Source organism: Perca fluviatilis, chromosome 8 (genome assembly GCF_010015445.1).
Source record: "Perca fluviatilis chromosome 8, GENO_Pfluv_1.0, whole genome shotgun sequence".
Lineage (NCBI taxonomy): Eukaryota > Metazoa > Chordata > Actinopteri > Perciformes > Percidae > Perca > Perca fluviatilis.
This window is the reverse complement of record NC_053119.1, coordinates 6069682-6088049: the sequence shown is the minus strand read 5'-3', so window position 1 is coordinate 6088049 and position 18368 is coordinate 6069682. Positions and strand designations below refer to the sequence as shown.

Sequence of the window (18368 nt, the reverse complement as noted above, 5' to 3'; positions counted from 1 at the left end):
CATTTTGGCTTCTTTTGTTCAATGAAATAAGGGTTATGTAGAAAAAAACATGTTTATATTTCTCCATGTAAGGCACCAAAACGCTGACTGTGAGCCAGACCTGATCACCCTGTATTTATGTCTAGAGCTGCAAAGATTAATCGATTTTATAAAAAATTCCCTGATTCCAGCTGCTTATATGTCAATATGTTGTAGATTCTTCGCTACTCTGTAGGGCTGGGCGATATGGAGAAAATCAAATATCCGATATTTTTGACCAAATTCCTCGATATCGATATTGTAGAGTTGACTATTGGTGCTTTCACAAAATATTTACACAATGAGATTTTTGATAAATAATCATCAGTAATGTGGATATAATGACTGAGTGGGTAAAGGCAAATAATCCCTTTACTGTAATGCAGCCTTTAAAACCAGGAAAAGACAACACTTATGTCATATTACAATATTACGATATCCAAAATCTAAGACGATATCTAGTATCATATCACAATATCGATATAATATCGATATATTGCCCTGCCCTACTACTCTGTGACAGTAAACTGAATATCTTTGAGTTGTAAACAAAACGTGTGTGTGCGTGTGTGTGCGTGTGCAGGTGAGTCAGTACACATTTGCCATGTGCAGCTACCGAGAGAAGAAGGCCGAGCCCCAGGAGCTGATGCAGCTGGAGGGCTACACGGTGGACTACTGCGACCCTCAGCCAGGTAGCTGAACACACGGGAGCCGTCTCACTGACCTCATCGAACTTCACAAGCTTTACGCTGAAAACACACACATCCAAGCTCACACACCGTGCTGGAGGAGAGGAAGCATCCAGGTCCAAAAATGCTCACGTTTCTTTTGCTGAATCCAAAACCTCCAGACTCCCCCACACTTACAGACTCACAGACTTACTCGCATGTCCTTTGTACGTCTGCTAGATCTGCCTGCTGTCGAAATCTACAACTCCCTCAAGTCTGAGGCTTTAGGTGGACTTATCCATAAATCATTGCAATATTGATGTAATTGAGAGCCAAAGTCCTGATGTCACGTCCGGGTTAGCCTCCGTTCCCCTACCTTCTATAAGTCAATGCTGTCTCATGGTTCTTTCTGACATAATGAAGTGTCTTCCTCAGGGTAACTTTCCATATTCAAGGAACGAGTCGGCGCCCACTACACCACTGGTTATTAGAAATGAAAGCCCAAGTTAAACAATCGGTGAGCACAGAAACAACTACAGCTCAGTGGTTTACATTATTGTAACTTGGTTTTATCCATAAAACTCTCAAACTCAAACGCTAATGTTCTATTTTTTATTTTTTTACTTCTAACTTGTGATTTCGGCATCTAAATCTACGGCGCTCGGTCCTCTCTGCCCTGCTGTAGGGACAGACATGTCTTCGCTCACCTCGCCACTCGCCTCATCTGTTCGAGCCGTGATGTTCTGTGGGCTTATGGGAAATGGGAAAGGCCGCTGAAAACAAACAACCATTTCAAAATGACCGTAATCATTTTAAGTAGTAGTTTGCATTTATTGCAAACTACTACTATAGTTACAATTTAGGCTACCGTATTTATTTCAAGAATTCATTCATATTAACAATTTTTGCAATCGCCAAATGTAAATTCAGTTCAGAAAAATGCTCTGAGATAGGTTACAGGGTCCAGACTCGACTCTAGTCGTATCCAAGTTGAGGAGTTAGATCTGAAGTAGCAGATCAGTCCCCCCCTTTATTATATAGATAATAAAGTATTGTGTTAGGTCTTTAAACGGGTCTTAATTTTCCTGCGTCCATGTAATGCTCTTATTTTTTTAATTCTGTGGTGTTGTAGTTCTTTCTTTCGCTAGTCCAAATATAATTTCGCTGTATTAGGACTACAAATGAGACCAACATGCAACTTATATTGCAGCCAATCAGCTTTCGCTTTATTGGCGCGAGTCTCTTTCGGATTGTACCACAGACTTAACACAGATTTTATTCTTCAGCTTCAGGGAAGTGCAAGTTTAGCGATACTTGGCTTGAAAAAACGTAGGGCTCAGTTGATGTTGTGATAAAGGTCTTATATTTCATTCATAACGGTCTTGAAAAGTCTTAAATTTGACCTGGTGAAACCTGCAGAAACTCTGCGTAGCCTTTTACCTATTTTCCTCCTCCTCCTCCTCCTCCTCCTCCTCCTCCTCTTCCTCAGGTCTGCAGGGCGGCCGGGTGTTCTTCAACGCGGTGAAGGAGGGCGACCTGGTGATGTTTGCCTGTGACGACGAGCAGGACCGGATGCTGTGGGTCCAGGCCATGTACCGAGCCACCGGGCAGTCCTACAAGCCGGTCCCACCGCTGCAGAACAAAACCACAAACTGCAGAGGAGGACTCCAGAAACCGGCGTCCCCCATCAGTAAGTTCTGATTCTCACAGAGTTTGTTTTTATCATCCCATAATGAAACCAGCAAAAACTGCAGATTAGACAAAGGATATAGTGAAGTACAGTGCTCAGCACAAGTGAATACACCCATGCTAAATTTGATTAAAAAGAGGAATAAAAAATCATCTTTTGGAAATTGATCTTAATGCCTTGATCAAAAAAATGAGGAAAAATCCAACCTTTAAGGACACCAATTTTCTTTGTGAATGAATAATGTATCGTAAATAAATAAATAAATGTTCTTCCTTAAAATACAGGGGGCATAAGTAAATTCCCATAGAGGCAGGCAGATGTTTATTTTTAAAGGCCAGTTATTTCATGGATCCAGGACACTGAAAATAGCCCCCCACATCATCACATAGCCTTCACCATACCTAGAGATTGACATGGTTAGCCTAATAGCTGGTTTGATTTGCATTGAGAGATGATCTTATGGAAAGCACCCCATGTCAATCTCTAGGTATGGTGAAGGGTATGTGATGATGGGGGGGGCTATTTTAATTCCAAAGGCCAAGGGAACTTTATCAGGATGCATAGTATCCTGGATCCATGAAATAACTGGCCTTTAAAAATAAATATCTGCCTGCCTCTGTGGGAATTTACTTATGCCCCCTGTATTTTAAGGAAGAACATTTATTTATTTATTTACGATACATTATTCATTCACAAAGAAAATTGGTGTGCTTAAAGGTTGGATTTTTCCTAATTTTTTTAATTAAGGCATTAAGATCAATTTCCAAAAGATGATTTTTTTATTCCTCTTTTTAGTCAACTTTAGCATGGGTGTATTCACTTATGCTGAGCACTGTAAGTATCCAAGGCTCAGACTGTGTATGGAAGTAAACGTACTGAAACACCCTGAAAATAAAACATTTCTCTAAAGTTTAAATAGAGGAAAGTGTGCCGAGTCCCACACAACTTTATTAGCAACTATGGCTGATTCTACTGGTAAAATCTTATCCAATGGGCAATAGTGCAGAATACACTGGCCAGCGCTAACATTTTGAATAATGTTTAAGTGAAAAACACACAAACCAAAACGATGGAGGCAAAATGAGACAGAAATCTGTGGGACTCTGGCAAGGAAAAATGCCTTGTGGAGCTGCATTTTCAAAACACAAGATTGAGCTGATAACATGTCTTTTTTTATTTATCTACATCATATCGAAAAGAAAGAGGAGAAGCAGGCAGGAGTACCGACACGGAAGCTAAGCACCGTCCTGCTGTGGACGGGGGCAGCAGCTAAACGTTTTTTTGAGACACCTAAAGAAATCAATATCAGTTTAAGCGTGCGCTATATTTAGAGTATTTCCAGCTCTTCACCTCGCTGTCAGACAGCCCTTTACGACGGGGAGCTGACGCCGTTATCTCTGCTCTCTTCAAAGCCACCAGACTCCTTTGACAAAAACATTTTACCGCACAGAACACGGGAGTTGCCGGTCTGTTTGTGTTATTGTGTGACTTTGGTGTTTTAAAGGCTTAGTTTAGATTCAACAAAGTCTCACAATAATATCTGTCTTTATCTATATTCTTCTCCTCTTCCCTCCTTTCTTCTAATATGCATTGTTTTCTTCCCTTTAATGGTTATTATTACCTCCAGCAGGGAGGTTACATGTATGTTTTCGGCTCGGTTTGTTGGTATGTTTGAGATTACGGAAACGGTACTGGCCAGATTTGCATGAACTCGGTGGAAGGGTGTTGTAAGGCCAGGGACAGAACCCATCTGAATCGCAGGGCAGATACACAAGTTATTTATCACTTTTGTTAACAGGCGAGATGGGGCTTTTGTGTTGCACTCCCGTGATGACGGAATAATCGGACAAATGAGTTCCCGATCATATTTAATGGCTCACCTTATCCGTTTCCTTTGCTCTTCTTTGTCCCGCAAATACTGGATACAGCGATCAACGCTGTGAACACATCTTCTGTGTATTGCGACGTTCTTTCCACATTACGACTTAAAGCTCATGAACACACCGAAGTCGGAAGAATGACTTCCCAAGTCTGGAAATGGGACCATCCGAAGAGCACGTGAATGCGCCATTGGCGTTGGCTTTCCGTGTGCCATTCTAGTTTCTTTATTCTTCCATTCTTCCTCTCTTTTTTCATTACTCTGTCACTCTAACCTCCCTTTTCCCCCCTCATTAACCCATCTTAAGTTTTCTTTAAATGGGACACCTCTCATAAAGACATCGCTCCACAATGGTGGTTAAAAAAACTTGACCGGGTACCTTTTAGGTTTCCTTTTTTTTTTTTTTTCTGTATTTCCCTAAGTCTTCCCCTTTCATTCATTTGCTTTTTCTTCCAAACATGCACATCTTGTTCTTTCTTTACCTACTCGTCCTCCCCTTCACCTACAAATCATTTCATTCATTATCTGTGTGTGGAGGATGGCGACATAAAGGGCTTCATACTGAGAGCTGATTACGGCAGTTTTTGTGTCATTTGGAGCGGGCGCGGCCCGTTGACGCCGCCGCTCGTTAGCGTTTAATGGAATAGATTTACACGTTAATGGCGAAAGGTGTAGGCACGCTGTCTGCAGGAGGAAATGGAAGGTGTCCCTGAAATAGCTCTTAAGCGGGTGCTAAGTGCAGCTGTGTGTGTGTGTGTGTGTGTGTGTGTGTGTGTGTGTGTGTGTGTGTGTGTGTGTGTGTGTGTGTGTGTGTGTGTGTGTGTGTGTAAAACGGGCTTGACGGAAATTCGTTCTCACTTTAATAACAATCTTGTCGGTGAACCTAAATCTTCGTCTGTGCTCGCCTTGCAGGCATTTTTTTATTAACATGAAATCTGGAAGTTAAATAAAACAAATAATTGCATGTGTACACACTGACAAGGACACACACACACACACACACACACACAAACACTAATAAAATCACAATTCTCCCATCTTTGACTTTTATAGAAATACCTGCGGTTATTCTCTATTTAAAGGTTTATAACTCAGGGAGAACCGGTGAGACGATGAGAGTAGAGACAAACATCTCTCCTTTGTTTATCTCCAGTTCAAGACTGTTTTGCCGCTTTGTGTCTTCAGAAGCATCTCGGAGCACAAAGCACCAACAGGCATCCGATTTTATCGACCAGTGTGAGAGAGCGAACAATGAAGCTGTTTACACGTGGAGGTCGTGTAAGAGACTCACATATGGGCTGCTGACTGTCATTGTTGTCACTCTGCTGAATAGATGCTGCTCTGTGTAGACTTCGACTTGCTAAAGGGTGTAGTCACTTAGGCTTTAACATCCTTATTCAGGTAAGGTAAACAGATACAGATGGCATTATAATACCAGGCATAAATGGGGTCTTTGTTTAGTCTACTCGCTAAAACTTTAAAATGAGTAATACAAATGCCAGTGTAGAGTAAAACAAAACCTGCATATTAAGACAATCATGAATATACAGAATCTGGAGGAGCTTAGAAATGTAGTTACATGTTTCTTGACAGTCCGATAAACTGATGTGTAACATTGCTCTCACACTGAAACAGGCTTTTAATTACCGAAGGTAGGGGTGCTATGCTCTAATAGTTCATTTAGTACCATAAGTTATCATTGCATTTCTTAAGTACAGCGAAGTACATAGTGATGCATCTATAATAATGTATGCTTTTATTGTAACGTTTCATTGGTGGTGGTAAGTAAAGTGTAATGCATTTAAAATAAGCTATGCTGCATCCTCTAGTTAACTACAATAGGCAGCAGGTAACATAAGCCTACCCCGTTAGTTTATAAATAGCTTAAACGCCGTTAAAACGCTAAAAGATGAACAGTGTAAAGTGTGGCTGTATTTCACTGGAAAGGATTCCAACACCGGGTCGCACAGCAGTCGGCAGCTAAAGACACAGAGTAGCCTAGCTGCACTTTTCGAGACACCACGGCCACTGTCGGAGTTGTCGAAGAAACAACACAGAGGGGACTTAATGGTGCATTCAAGTGCACCTCGAGAAACTCAAGCTGTTGTTCTAAAGTACCCTTCTGCCATCTAGTGGTTCTTCTTCTTGTCGTTTACCCTAATACTTTAATAAATTATTCAAATTTAACGTCATGTTTATCCTCTGTACGGTGGCCATTTTAGAACATTTCATGTTCAGATATACTGCCAGACTGAGCTTAGCTTTCATTACTGTAAGCCGGACGTTCTTCGGCTCGGATTTGTTAGCATGCCTTAAATTTAAAACACAGTAGCATGTTAAAGCAGTTGAAAATCTCATATTTCTTTTTGCTTTCTGCAACAATTTAATAATAAGTTTTAAATGTTGCAATGATGATAAACAGCCTTGGCAGCTGCTGTGATCATAACAAAAGAACAAGAGACTGAAATGACATTTTCAGGTAAGAAGAAATTACTTACGGACTAAAACGTAAGCTCAGTTGGAGAAAGAGATGCCAAGCAACAACCCGAAGAAGCAGATCATTGAGGGGAGACTGGAGACATTAGCAAGCAAGAAAGAAAGAAAGAAAGAAAGAAAGAAAGAAAGAAAGAAAGAAAGAAGTGAAGGTTCCATGAAACAAAAGCAGGCCTTCACCTCGATGCCGTTTCAGGAGTTTTACGGCTTTGTGTGCAGATCTCAGCAGCTGGCCTTCGTGACGTTCTCGGCTCTTAAAGTGAAAACCCTAAAGAAAAGCACAAACGGACGACTGCGAGTTTGCTTGAAAAGCTCTGAAGACCGCACTTCCTGTCACCTTCTCGCCTGTTCGCCGCAGCTCAGCAGTTCACATAAACTAAATTGAAATGGACCGGCATTCAAACGACCCACAAACAAAGTCCAAACAAGTGGAAATCATCTAAGGGCTGAGAGGATGTCCGGCTCTGGCCTTTGACCTTAAAATCAACTTCCGTCACATGAATGGACGAGCCCGTCGAGGGTCAAGACTTGCTCCTGAAGTTGTTTTTTCGGGGATGTTTACACCTGTCAGTTGTGTTCCTGAAGAAGCAGGTGGTCAGTTTGACAACGAGGACGACCCTGCGGAGAGACGTCCCAACTGTCCGTTAGTCTTAACCTCCCGAGTTTTCAGCGGCGCCCTGAAACAAAGCAGAACAGCTGCCGACGCGGTCATACGCTTCTCTTAAACTTTTGAGTTTGAGTTGAGTTGGTTTTCCGCGATAAAAGCTCTCGCTCAGCCAGACGGAGACTGACGGCCTTGTCTGTCTGCATCTTCGTCTCCGCTCGCCCTGACATCATCCTTGCCACTGCCGCCGCCGCCGCCACGCTCCGACAGGCAGATCAAGTCACATCTCTCAGCCCGGTGCACCTGAAACTGAAACGCTCTCCGTCCTCCTCCTGCTCTTCGTCTGCATCAATAACCTGCCATCAGCGGCCGCCACCACCTCTCAGAGCACGATGTCACATAGATGTGACTGTTGCCATGATGATGCCAATGGAGCCCCGACAAGATGGATATGGAGAGATTGAGTGCAGAAATCTACCCCCACCCTCCCACCTCACCACACACACGCACGCACGCACACACACACATGCACGCACTGCTCAGACATCCTTACTCATGTTGTAAATATGACACCAAGATATAGACGTTTACAAACCACACGTTACAGCAGCTGAAATTCACATTTTATATTTTGGCACAGCATTGATTTAGCATCGCTCTTCTACAACATGACAGACTCGAGACGTGGACACTTTAAATAAAAAGGTTCTACATCGATGCAGCAGATCCAGAGAGATCTTCTGTTTTTTTTTTTATTCAACACATTCTTCGTTCTCGTCAAAACACGGCGCCTACGTCAACCCCAACGCAACTGGACCGCAGACAGTCTGGTCCGCCTGCGGCAGGGACGAGGAGCGAGCTACTGTACAGAGGTCTGGCACGCTCACTTCTTTCTATCTCTACACGCCCAGTCACTGACTCAAGTGACCTCACTTGAGGACATTTATTTGATTTTTCACAGCTCCCTGTGCAGCAAAGGCTTTATATATTATATATACCTTTTACCTGTAAACACCGATGTTTAAAATCGTGTTCCCCTTTCAGCCGTGGACAAACACGTGTGATTGTGTGGCCGATAACGATCATTTAATCTCAGCTGACGGTCAGCACACCAAACCATTATTCAATAATTCTGATTATGCCGTCGTCATTAAGATAATTTAAACTATTTCTTTTACATAAAATGTCATTCTTGTATTTAGGAAGAGTTTAGACAGTTTAACTGTCTGATCTTGACCTAATGTGCACTTACTACTCCATTTTCTGATGAAGACCATGACACGTGTTGCAAGCTCTGTAAAAAGATATTCTGTTTTAAAGGTGCCCTGCCGCACGTATTTCATTACTTTGTGGTAATGTCTGAAGTTCTACCATGGACTCTGTAACATTTTTTTGTGGAAAAAATGCCTTGGTTACCTTGTTTCAAGCCATTCTAGCGTGGTACAGAAAGCCTGCAGGAAGACTCAGCTCATATTGTGCCAGTTCTCATTAATATTCAACAAGCTAAGCTGTTTGAATCTGATTGGCTAACAGCTAGCCAATGAGAGAAGCTGTCAGAATCCTTTACCCAGCACAACTGGGGGAGCTCATGAATAGTAATGAGCTCAGGCAACATGATGTCAGACTGACCAGCTTTTGTGATTGGTCTGATTTTTCTGCTTATTTCTTGTCAGTGGCTAGAGCTGACAGAGGAGGTAGCAGTTCATTTTCACATTCACCACATAACACAAACATATATGGACCTAACAGATTTCAAAAAATGGTTTTATGTGGCAGGGCACCTTTTAAACAGGAGAAATCATTTAAGGTGCTCATATTATGCTTTTGGGCTTTTCCCCTTTCCTTTATTGTGTTATATATCTTTTTTTGTGCACGTTATAGGTTTAGAAAATGAAAAAGCCCAAAGTCCACCCCAAAGGGACTTACCATCTCCAACAGAAAACACTGTTCACAAAATGCTCCAAACAGCTCTATTGTAGTCCAGCCTTTACTTCAGAGACAAACCTGGTCACTTTGTAACACATGTTATAATGCTCCTAGCTGCTAGCATGGCACGCCCTCATACTCTGCTTCTGACTGGCTAGTAGTCCTTACCTAGGTACTGTCAGGGCACGCCCTCATACTCTGCTTCTGACTGGCTAGTAGTCCTTACCTAGGTACTGTCAGGGCACGCCCTCATACTCTGCTTCTGACTGGCTAGTAGTCCTTACCTAGGTACTGTCAGGGCAAGCCCTCATACACTGCTTCTGACTGGCTAGTAGTCCTTACCTAGCTACTGCACATGTGCAACTCCCAACAAAGATGGAACAGAAGTGAGATGCCTCACTCTGTAGCTAAAACAGAGAGCTCAACACACAGGGTGAAAAGAGGAGCTGCAGCAATGTGTACCGTAGTACAATTTTTGAAAATTAAACCATGTAAACCTATTCCGATATAACCTCTAAATACAATCATGAACCTGAAAATGAGCATAATATGAGCACTTTAAAAGGTCAGATCTCAAGTTGAAGTCCACTTAACTCTAATAAAGTTCTCTCTCCTCCAGCTCTTTCTGTAGAGTTCACAGTCTTTGTATCTCCGTCCAGCATCTCATCTGAACTTGCCGTTTGGCTTTGAGTAAAAAAAATTTGCTGTCTATTTCTTCCTGTTTGGAAACAGCGCCCTGACAGGAGGGGCAGACATATTTCTGTGTCTTTGCAGAACTATAATTCCATTTTAAAGTTATAATCCTTAAGATTTTCGTGAAATTGAACCCCATATTTCAAAATGATTATTGTCGGCATTTCTCTGCGATATCCATTCAACGCATCTACATCCTGTAATTACTCCAGTAGTGCTTGGGGGAGTCTGCCATTGCCGCGTTGGATTCAAATAGACTTCAAGCCGTTTCTCACACTGATGAGAAACTGTTTGAGAAACACAAAGTGAAGAAACGTGCAGACAGACTGGGCCAAACCCACACCATCTGTGCCAGGAGCAGTGACCATATTTGATCCATATTTTCTATCACGCACCCCCCCCCTCCACCCTTAACACACAACCCCCGCTGAAGATAATAGCTGAAAGTTGAACTTGACACGGATCAACATGACTTCTCCGCTGTCTGTCCCCCAATCAATACTCCCCCCTCCTTCCCCCCTCTTCTTATTATCAGCACTAATCTATATCTCTTTGTCTCGTTTTCTTTAGAGTCGCCTCTTTCACACGATGTCTTTTCTCCAAATTACATTGACAGTCCCGTGTTTTGGAGGTAACTAATGTAAAATGACCTACATCGGAATTAGACAGAGGGAAAGCAGGCCACAGGAGCCGAAGGGCAGCGTCCGAAAAGCAGGAGAGTCAGAAGAAAAGAAGACGGGAAGAAAAGGAGAGGAGCGTCGATTGGAAGTTGATTGTGGAGATTTCACTTTTGCTGTCTTTTTTTTTCTCTTTCGGACAAAAGCGATAAAGAAAGGAAGGGAGGGGATGGGTGGGGGGGTCGAAACACAAATGTCTGAGAGTCCTTGCGGGCTTCTCTGCGTCTACACAAAACCAAAATGGCAGCGTTAATGAAAAAGCGATCACTAATGCTCGTCTCGGGCGCGAGGCCGCAGGCGTCGCAGGCGTGGAAACAGTGGCGGCATTCTTCGGGCAGCCGTGGTCTTTTGTGGGGCCATGTGTCGCGCTCAGAAACTTCCCATCCCGAAATGTACTCCCACGATAAAAGCAGAATGGAGAGTGTTAGGCTTTTCATTTGGCAGGGCCATTAACAGGAAGGCCTGAAAGGACTGGAAATGAACCCAGGTTTGCTCAGGCCGGGACGCCCTGAGCCTCTTCTGCCTCTTTTATTTTTCCCCTTTTTCTTTATTTATTTATTTTTTTATACTGTTGATTCTTCCGTCACTGACCCCGAAGCCTCGTTATCATCTGCTGCTCCGAACTGCATGAAGAAGACTCGACTACTGTGTCAAAACGTCATTAGTTCAGTTTGAACTCAAGGTACGAGTCTGGTGGTATTCTATCTTTTTGCAGATTCTCAACATAACCCATGAAAACCCCAAACTGCCAACAAGTAGTGTGTCTGTACTGAAGCCTGACACATCTTCTTCCTTTGTGCCATGAAAAGACAGGTTTACGTCCTCAGTGGGAACCAATGGGCTTGGAGCTTGGAGCCGCAGACAGGAAGTCAGAAAGTATAAGACGGGCTAACATGTTTTTTTTTCTTTGGGATTCCTTGAGGAGAAAAATATAGAATTAGGCCTAGAGGTGTAAGGTGACGACCATGGAATGGTTTTTCTGTTGGGAGCCTTTGTTGCATGTTATTTCTCTTTCCCGTCATCTCTCGACTGTTAATAATCAGTCCGGGAAATCCTTTTTTAAAGGAGTTTCACTTGACAGGGTGATGACACCTGAGCGAACCGCATTCGCTGATGACTGTGACATGCGGTTGAGAGCTTGAAAAGATGTTGTTGGCCTTGAGAGCTTGGATTTTTTTTTGATACAAAAACTGTTCCCAAAGGTCAAGATTGAACCTCCGTGCTGAAAATGATTTATTACCTGGCCATGGAAGGCCATGTTTTGGGTTTGATTTGTTTGTCTGCTTGTCAGCAGGATTACAGAAAAATAAAAAAGTACTGGTGGAAGGGTGTAGCACGGGCCGAGGAAGACCTGCCCCCCACTGCTAAAAAAAAAAAAAAAAATCCTAAAGGAAACACTGCAAGACAACGTTATTGTCAGTTCACACCGAAATTCATTTTGCGTTCCCGAGCAGCTCCGCTCAAAAGAAGAATACACCCAGAGCTAGACAACAATTACACATACAGTACAAATATGAAGACATATCAACAGCCATGGCAAAGTAACATGTTTCATAATAATCCTTAGATCCAGATCTTAATTTTTTGGGAAACTGATTTTGGTTTAGCAACAGGAATAGACTGATGTATAAAAGAGTTCTTCAGCCTGTTGTATCTAAAAGAAGGGTCTCTAAATCGCCTGTTAGAAGGCAGAAGTTGGAACTCATTTAAACATGCATGGAGTCAGAAGAGATGCTGTCTGAGCCTGCTCCTCTTGTGGAGTGTGGAGTGTGCAACACTCCTTTCAACATTTGCAACATACATTAATAAGCATCTGCACATCTGTCTGTTGATCAGGTATAAAGGCCACAGTGAACACAGTTCAAATCCGCTGACGATGGCGTCAGTTTGCAGAGCTTTCAGTCTTAATGTGATCGTCGTCACGCATGCAGATCGTTAGTTGACTCCTATTTTAAGTCCTTTATCAAGTAGAACCAGCCAACTTTACTCTGGTTTCAGCTTAAAACGTGCGAGGAAGTGAAATATCTGGCTTTATCTTCACGGGGGGGACGGGAAGCCTGATCTGGTGCTGCAGCTGATCACCGGCGTGCTGTCGTCCGCTCTCTTCCTGGCTGGTTTTTCGACTCTCGTGAGTCACTTCCAGTGTTTTCCTCACATGTCGTCCATGTTGGCGAGTGTTTTGTGTCAGCTGAGAGAACTGACAGCTTCACAGAGGATCTGTAGCCAACCGAGGTGGGAACTATTAACCACAGCACTGAGAGCTGACACTGCCAATGTAGGCGTGTGTGTGTGTGTGTGTCTGTTTGCACTTCAGTTCACTGTTGAGCTCAATGAGAGGCGTGAATGATTGTGAATCTGAACACATTTATGTATCACCTCTTTAGCTGACAAAAATCTGTGCAGTCCTTCATCTCAGCAAGTCCATTTTACGTCAAGACAATGGAGCTGGATGACTTTATTTTGACTGTTTTCTTGTGTTCCTTCTTCTTGCTCCCTTTCTTTCCACGAACGCTGCCTGACGTGAACTCAACTCTGGTTTGGTTCGTCGTGACAGATCCTCAAATACAGCAACGCATTCTCGCTCCCAAACTCGTCAAAAGCGGCGCTTGGCCAGGTGCCTTTGGCTTTTGTTAAGCACGCAAAAAGTCTCCTTTAGTGTCTAGCACTTTGGCGTCATATTTAGAAGCGCTCGGTCGGGACTCTTGGCGTCACTTTTAGATGATCTGGGGCGGGACGTACGTTTAACTGACGTGCAGCACAAGAACGGGACGGTTAGGTTTTGGAAAAGATGGTGGGTGGGGTTAGAAAATGTACGTTTCTGTGCCACGCGGGACAAGAACGGGACACGAACTGTTGTTTGACCCATCCATCACCCAAACCGTCCTCCTCACGCAGACTTTCATACTACTCGCTAGCGTTGTCTCCCTTAATACTACGTCATCTTTCAGCGCCGCAGTCAAGCAACTTCCCTGTGCGTTCCATACAGATGCTAAAGGGTGATTTTTTTTTTATTTTTTTGTGTCGGTATCTGACGCTGAGAGCCACCGACCAAGCGTCAGTATTTGACGAGTCGACAGTGAGAACTGGGTTGAATATAGTGACTCGTGTCTTGGTGGAGGCACGGGAGCAAAGGTCAATGGTTCAAAAAGTTTTCAATTTGAAAGGTTTCCCGCTGCAGCTTTAAACGAATAAACGGATGAGGAGAATCTTTCATACACTTTAAAATGATGAAGTTCATCTCTCTTGATTTTTTTATCAGAAGCCGTATTAAAACCTTCAGCTGTTCCAGTTCGTACAACGCTCATTTGTAAAAAGAATTTGTCGGTTTTATAAAGAGAGGAAAATATCCTGTTAACATTTTGGATTTCATTCAGAAAAAGAACTTGAACAAGCAATGGCATTTCTTTTCTTTACACAGCATGAAACATTTTTTTTTATAAAAGTATTAGAAATATTTTCCACATTTCAACACTTCCTCAAAGCTGTATTCTATCAAACCTACTCCTGATTTAGTGAAAAATAAATTAACAAAAATAGGTTTTTTTTATTCTTTCATCGATATATGTATGTATAAAATACAGCTTTATTTTTTTTTTTTTTATCTTGTCAAAGAAAGACGTCCAGTGTGAACATAGCCTGAGAATGTCCAGCAACACGAGCGAGTAGTGCGCCCTTGCAGAGCAGAATCTGTTTAGGCAACACAGCTATTAAGAAAAGTTTGCGATTTGGGTTAAAATAAGTTTGTTGTGTAAGTTACGCACTTCGCGTTACTTAAGTACGTAAGTTCACGTAACAAAACTAACTAACTTTTGCATTCACACGGGACATGCACAGCGGTCTCGTGGGTGTCCTGGGTTCATTTGACCTCCCCTTTTCCTGTCTTTCCTGTCCAGGTCTGGATCCGTCTCAGCGTCAGGGCGTGGAGGAGCTGATCTCTGCGGCTCCGTGTCGCTTCGACCACGCCGGCCTCTTCACCATTTTACAGAAACACACTCTGCAGCACCGCATGAACGACTCCTTCTCCTGCCTGGTACGTTACCGCACATCGAGTCATCGGACTGACGTTGTCGATGACATTTGAGTAGTCTGACAAACAAGTGAGAACTGTGTGAACACTGCGACATTTAAAAACAGAAAGAAAAAGTATTTAAAGCTGTAGTGCGTAGTTTCTCTCGCCCCCGTGAGGAATTCTAAGTAATGGCAACAACACTGTCGGCGCGTCCACATGATACAAGCCTTCCGTGATCGCGTGATCCCTCCTCCACACAGTTGCTAGTAGCCAAGGAGGACACGGAGGATTGAAAAAAAAAACATGATGGATTGTTCAGAGGAGGTGATTATCCTGTAATTTGAATGTCCTCTGTCTCCAAAGCTGAACGCTGCTGTCTTCTTTCTCAGCGGTGACGTAGTAGTAGTAGTAGCACCAATTTCTTTCAGTCATCATAAAACCAATAATTATATACATACCACAGTGTAAACTCAAACAGTAAATAGTGAGTGAAAGGATTAGGCTGAAGCAGAGTTGTGTGGCACTGATTGTGGCTTAATTAGCTTTGTTTCAACTCATTTGGCAATGGCTTGAATGGAACGAACGTTCATGTGCAGAGATCAGCTCAGTGCAGGAACACACACACACACACACACACACACACACACTCTCCCTCTCTCTCCCTCTGCGCGGTCAGCCTGGGGGGCTCTCTTACACTGATTGAGAGGCTAAACGCTCTAATCAATACTTTCCAAATAGGGAACATGACCCTTACAGACAACTGCTGGGCTTCCTCAATGGACCGGGGGAAGGGAGGGAGGAGGGGGTGAAGCCTAAATAAGTGTGTGTGTTGGGGGTGAAACGAGGGTTTTTGTGTTGTGTGCAATTAAGCGACAACCCCAAACTGTGTAGATATGATTCACGTGTACTCGTATGTGTGTACTGTGATGCCTGATGCTTTCTGTCCAGTTCAGTCCTTCTGTTCACACGAGGCAGCAACATAGATCCAGATCTCTCTAGAGTGGATGAAAACTAAATACACCAGCCTTGATTTTGGAAAACAACATTTGTCATCTCATATTATTACAGGGTAACTTCTGGGGGGGGGGGGAGCCCTATTTCCCTATGTGTGTGAATGACTGATGGAAACAACAGTCTTTGAATGATTGCCAACTTGCTTAATACTGGACCAGTGTCAAAGATTGTTGTTCCCTTTTGTCACTTAGACACAGAAACATAGGGAAATAAGATCCAGCTTGAAAAAAACCAAAGTTACCCTTTAACTTGTATTGATGTTTGTTTTGTCAGATAACTTTGTGATCCTAAAAATTCAAGTCTAGTCCTAGAAAAATAAAAAAATAAAAATACATAAGACAGTGACAGGAAGGCCTTCACAAGCCACACACCTTGAATATTACGTTTTTATGCTTGTGCATTTAAGGGATTGGTCTCAGTTTCGTGAAACCACCTTGTGTGAGAACTATTAGACCCAGAATTTAATCCATCAGACACTAAACCTCCGTCAGCTCTTGCTGACTTGTTGTGTTTTCGTCCCTTTTCTTTTTTAAAGCAGCAGCGTGAGGAGATGTTCACCAGAGTGACATCTGTGCCTCCTTTTTTTTATTTCTCTACCTGCCTCACCAGGAGTCTTTCCAGCCCTGCAATTAGACCGATCCATTCACGCCTCCCCTCCAGCTCTTCTTCCCTCGGCCTTTTGTGAAAACTCGAAGGGCTTTGTGTTCCAGCCTGAGCCCCTTTTCACCAAACACTCTGAGAAAAGGCCAGTGCCTCGGCGTGGGGGACATCTGTTGAGAAGTGGCTTGGATTCATGTCCTAGACGGGGTCATATTTTATTCACAAAGAGTTGAACCCAACAACAACAACAACAGTAATTAGGCAGAAATGTGGGTTGTAGCTGGGGCCCAGGGTCCTGCTGACGGGATCAGGAAAGTTTCCCACTGATGATTGAAGGAGTAAATCCCCCCCCCCCCACCCCCTGAGTGAAGCTGCTGGCGGGCACAACTTTATCCATGTAGGTGGTAACACCGGGGGGAAAGGACATACCATAATTCAGCATTACACAGAACTTTGGTGCAAGAACTTTTGATTGACTGTTACTTAAAGGAAGAAAAAGAAAAGCAGTCTCCATGTTTCACAACACGGACATTCAATTTGCCAAAAGACAACATTTCGACCCAAAATGTTGTGCGTTTCGACCAAAAAAGCAGCTCTTGATTTGGAAGTGCTGCGCTGGTGTGAGCATGTCATTTCAGGTGCATGCGTGATGCTGAAATGTGATCCAGGAAGTCCAGTTTGAGTATCCTTGAGTTTGAACTGCACAGAGGCTTATAATACAATGAGACAATGTTTTACACCAGCTCCATGATCGTTTAACCGTGGCGTTATCCGCTCACGTTACAAAATAATCCGCTAAGAATGTGCACTTGCAGGTGTTTTAATGGCTAACTCACTGTGTGGGACGCAACATTGAATGAGGAGGCTTCATTTATTTATTTATTTTACACAATGCTGACGTCGGTCTGAACTAGAGCTGGATTAGAGCTGTAACCGACGAGGCCCAAGCCCGACAGAATTCGGCCCGAGCGCGACAAGTACATTTTGACTGACAGCTTTTTAAAAGCCCGAACCAGTATACAGCCCGACATTATTCAAAATGTGCGCACGCACGCACAGCTCTTTTGCCTTTTGTCAAGAATTAGTCATTTATAAATGTTTTATCATTTATTCATGACTAATGTAGGCTATACCAGCCTCCGTTTCACCTTCTCAGCATCCATTTCTGCACTAACCGAAATGCATCACCTGACCGCTCATTTACCGCGCAACCCGGAGCGCAAGCCCGAGCCCGTGTAAAATGATAGAAATGAAGACCTTTTTTTCTACTTCATCAGCAGCAGCGTGTCTTCGTCCTAGGACCCCCCACCCTCCCTAAGACCTCTGGCTGGTAACACAGAAGGATAAGGGTCACGGGGTCATGAACTAGCACTGAACTGGATAACATGTTTAGCTCTCTACGCTCTTTTAATCCACACTACTGTGACATAACTCTGACCCACTTTGGTTTCCTGTCTGCCTTCAATATAGAACACCGAAACATCTTGAGACATCTTCATCTCCACCATTACTTTTGTAGTACGAGGGCGCACAACTCTACCATTTATAGTTTCTAATAAGAAAGCCTCTAATGTATGCTCTGACACGGTTCAGGCTCCCGCCCCTTTAAATCTGGAGCTTCCCGGTGATTCAGTTCAATTTGTGCTAATTAGAGAGAACCTCCAGAAAAGAAGAGAGGCTCAGATTGCATTGCAGTGTTCACGTGGCGAGATGAACGGCTGACCGCGAGGAAAAAAAAAGATAGCAAAATGTTCCGATAGATTTCCCAATATTTGTAATCATCATCTGATGTTCAATGATGCAGTGATTGTTTTTAAGTATCTGAGAAATTAATGCATCACTGTGCAGCTTAATAGGGCTGCTTGTTTATGAAAAAAAAAAATCATAATCACTATTATTTTGGTCAATATTGAAAACACGATTACTCATTGACTTTTGAAAAGATGTGGCAATTATTGAACTTAAACAACAGTGGAAAAAGCTTTTTACTAATTTACCTTAATACTTTTCCCATTTGAACTTTTTTTTTCATTCAGAACACAAGACAAAATAAGAGTTTACTTACAAAACGTGCAAAATAATCGTTTTTCTAGATTA

The 18368-nt window shown here is 43.0% G+C and overlaps 1 protein-coding gene across 5 annotated transcripts in view; it reads left to right on the top strand.

Moving 5' to 3' along the window:
- cadps2 (Ca++-dependent secretion activator 2) overlaps positions 1 to 18368 on the top strand; it is a 268325-nt gene that overhangs the window by 154160 nt on the left and 95797 nt on the right. For all 5 annotated transcript variants that reach the window (XM_039809759.1, XM_039809758.1, XM_039809762.1 and 2 more), the window contains exons 10-12: positions 602 to 710; positions 2176 to 2376; positions 14542 to 14678. In XM_039809759.1, coding sequence (XP_039665693.1) covers positions 602 to 710; positions 2176 to 2376; positions 14542 to 14678 — 447 coding nt within the window. The remainder of the gene's footprint in view (positions 1 to 601; positions 711 to 2175; positions 2377 to 14541; positions 14679 to 18368) is intronic.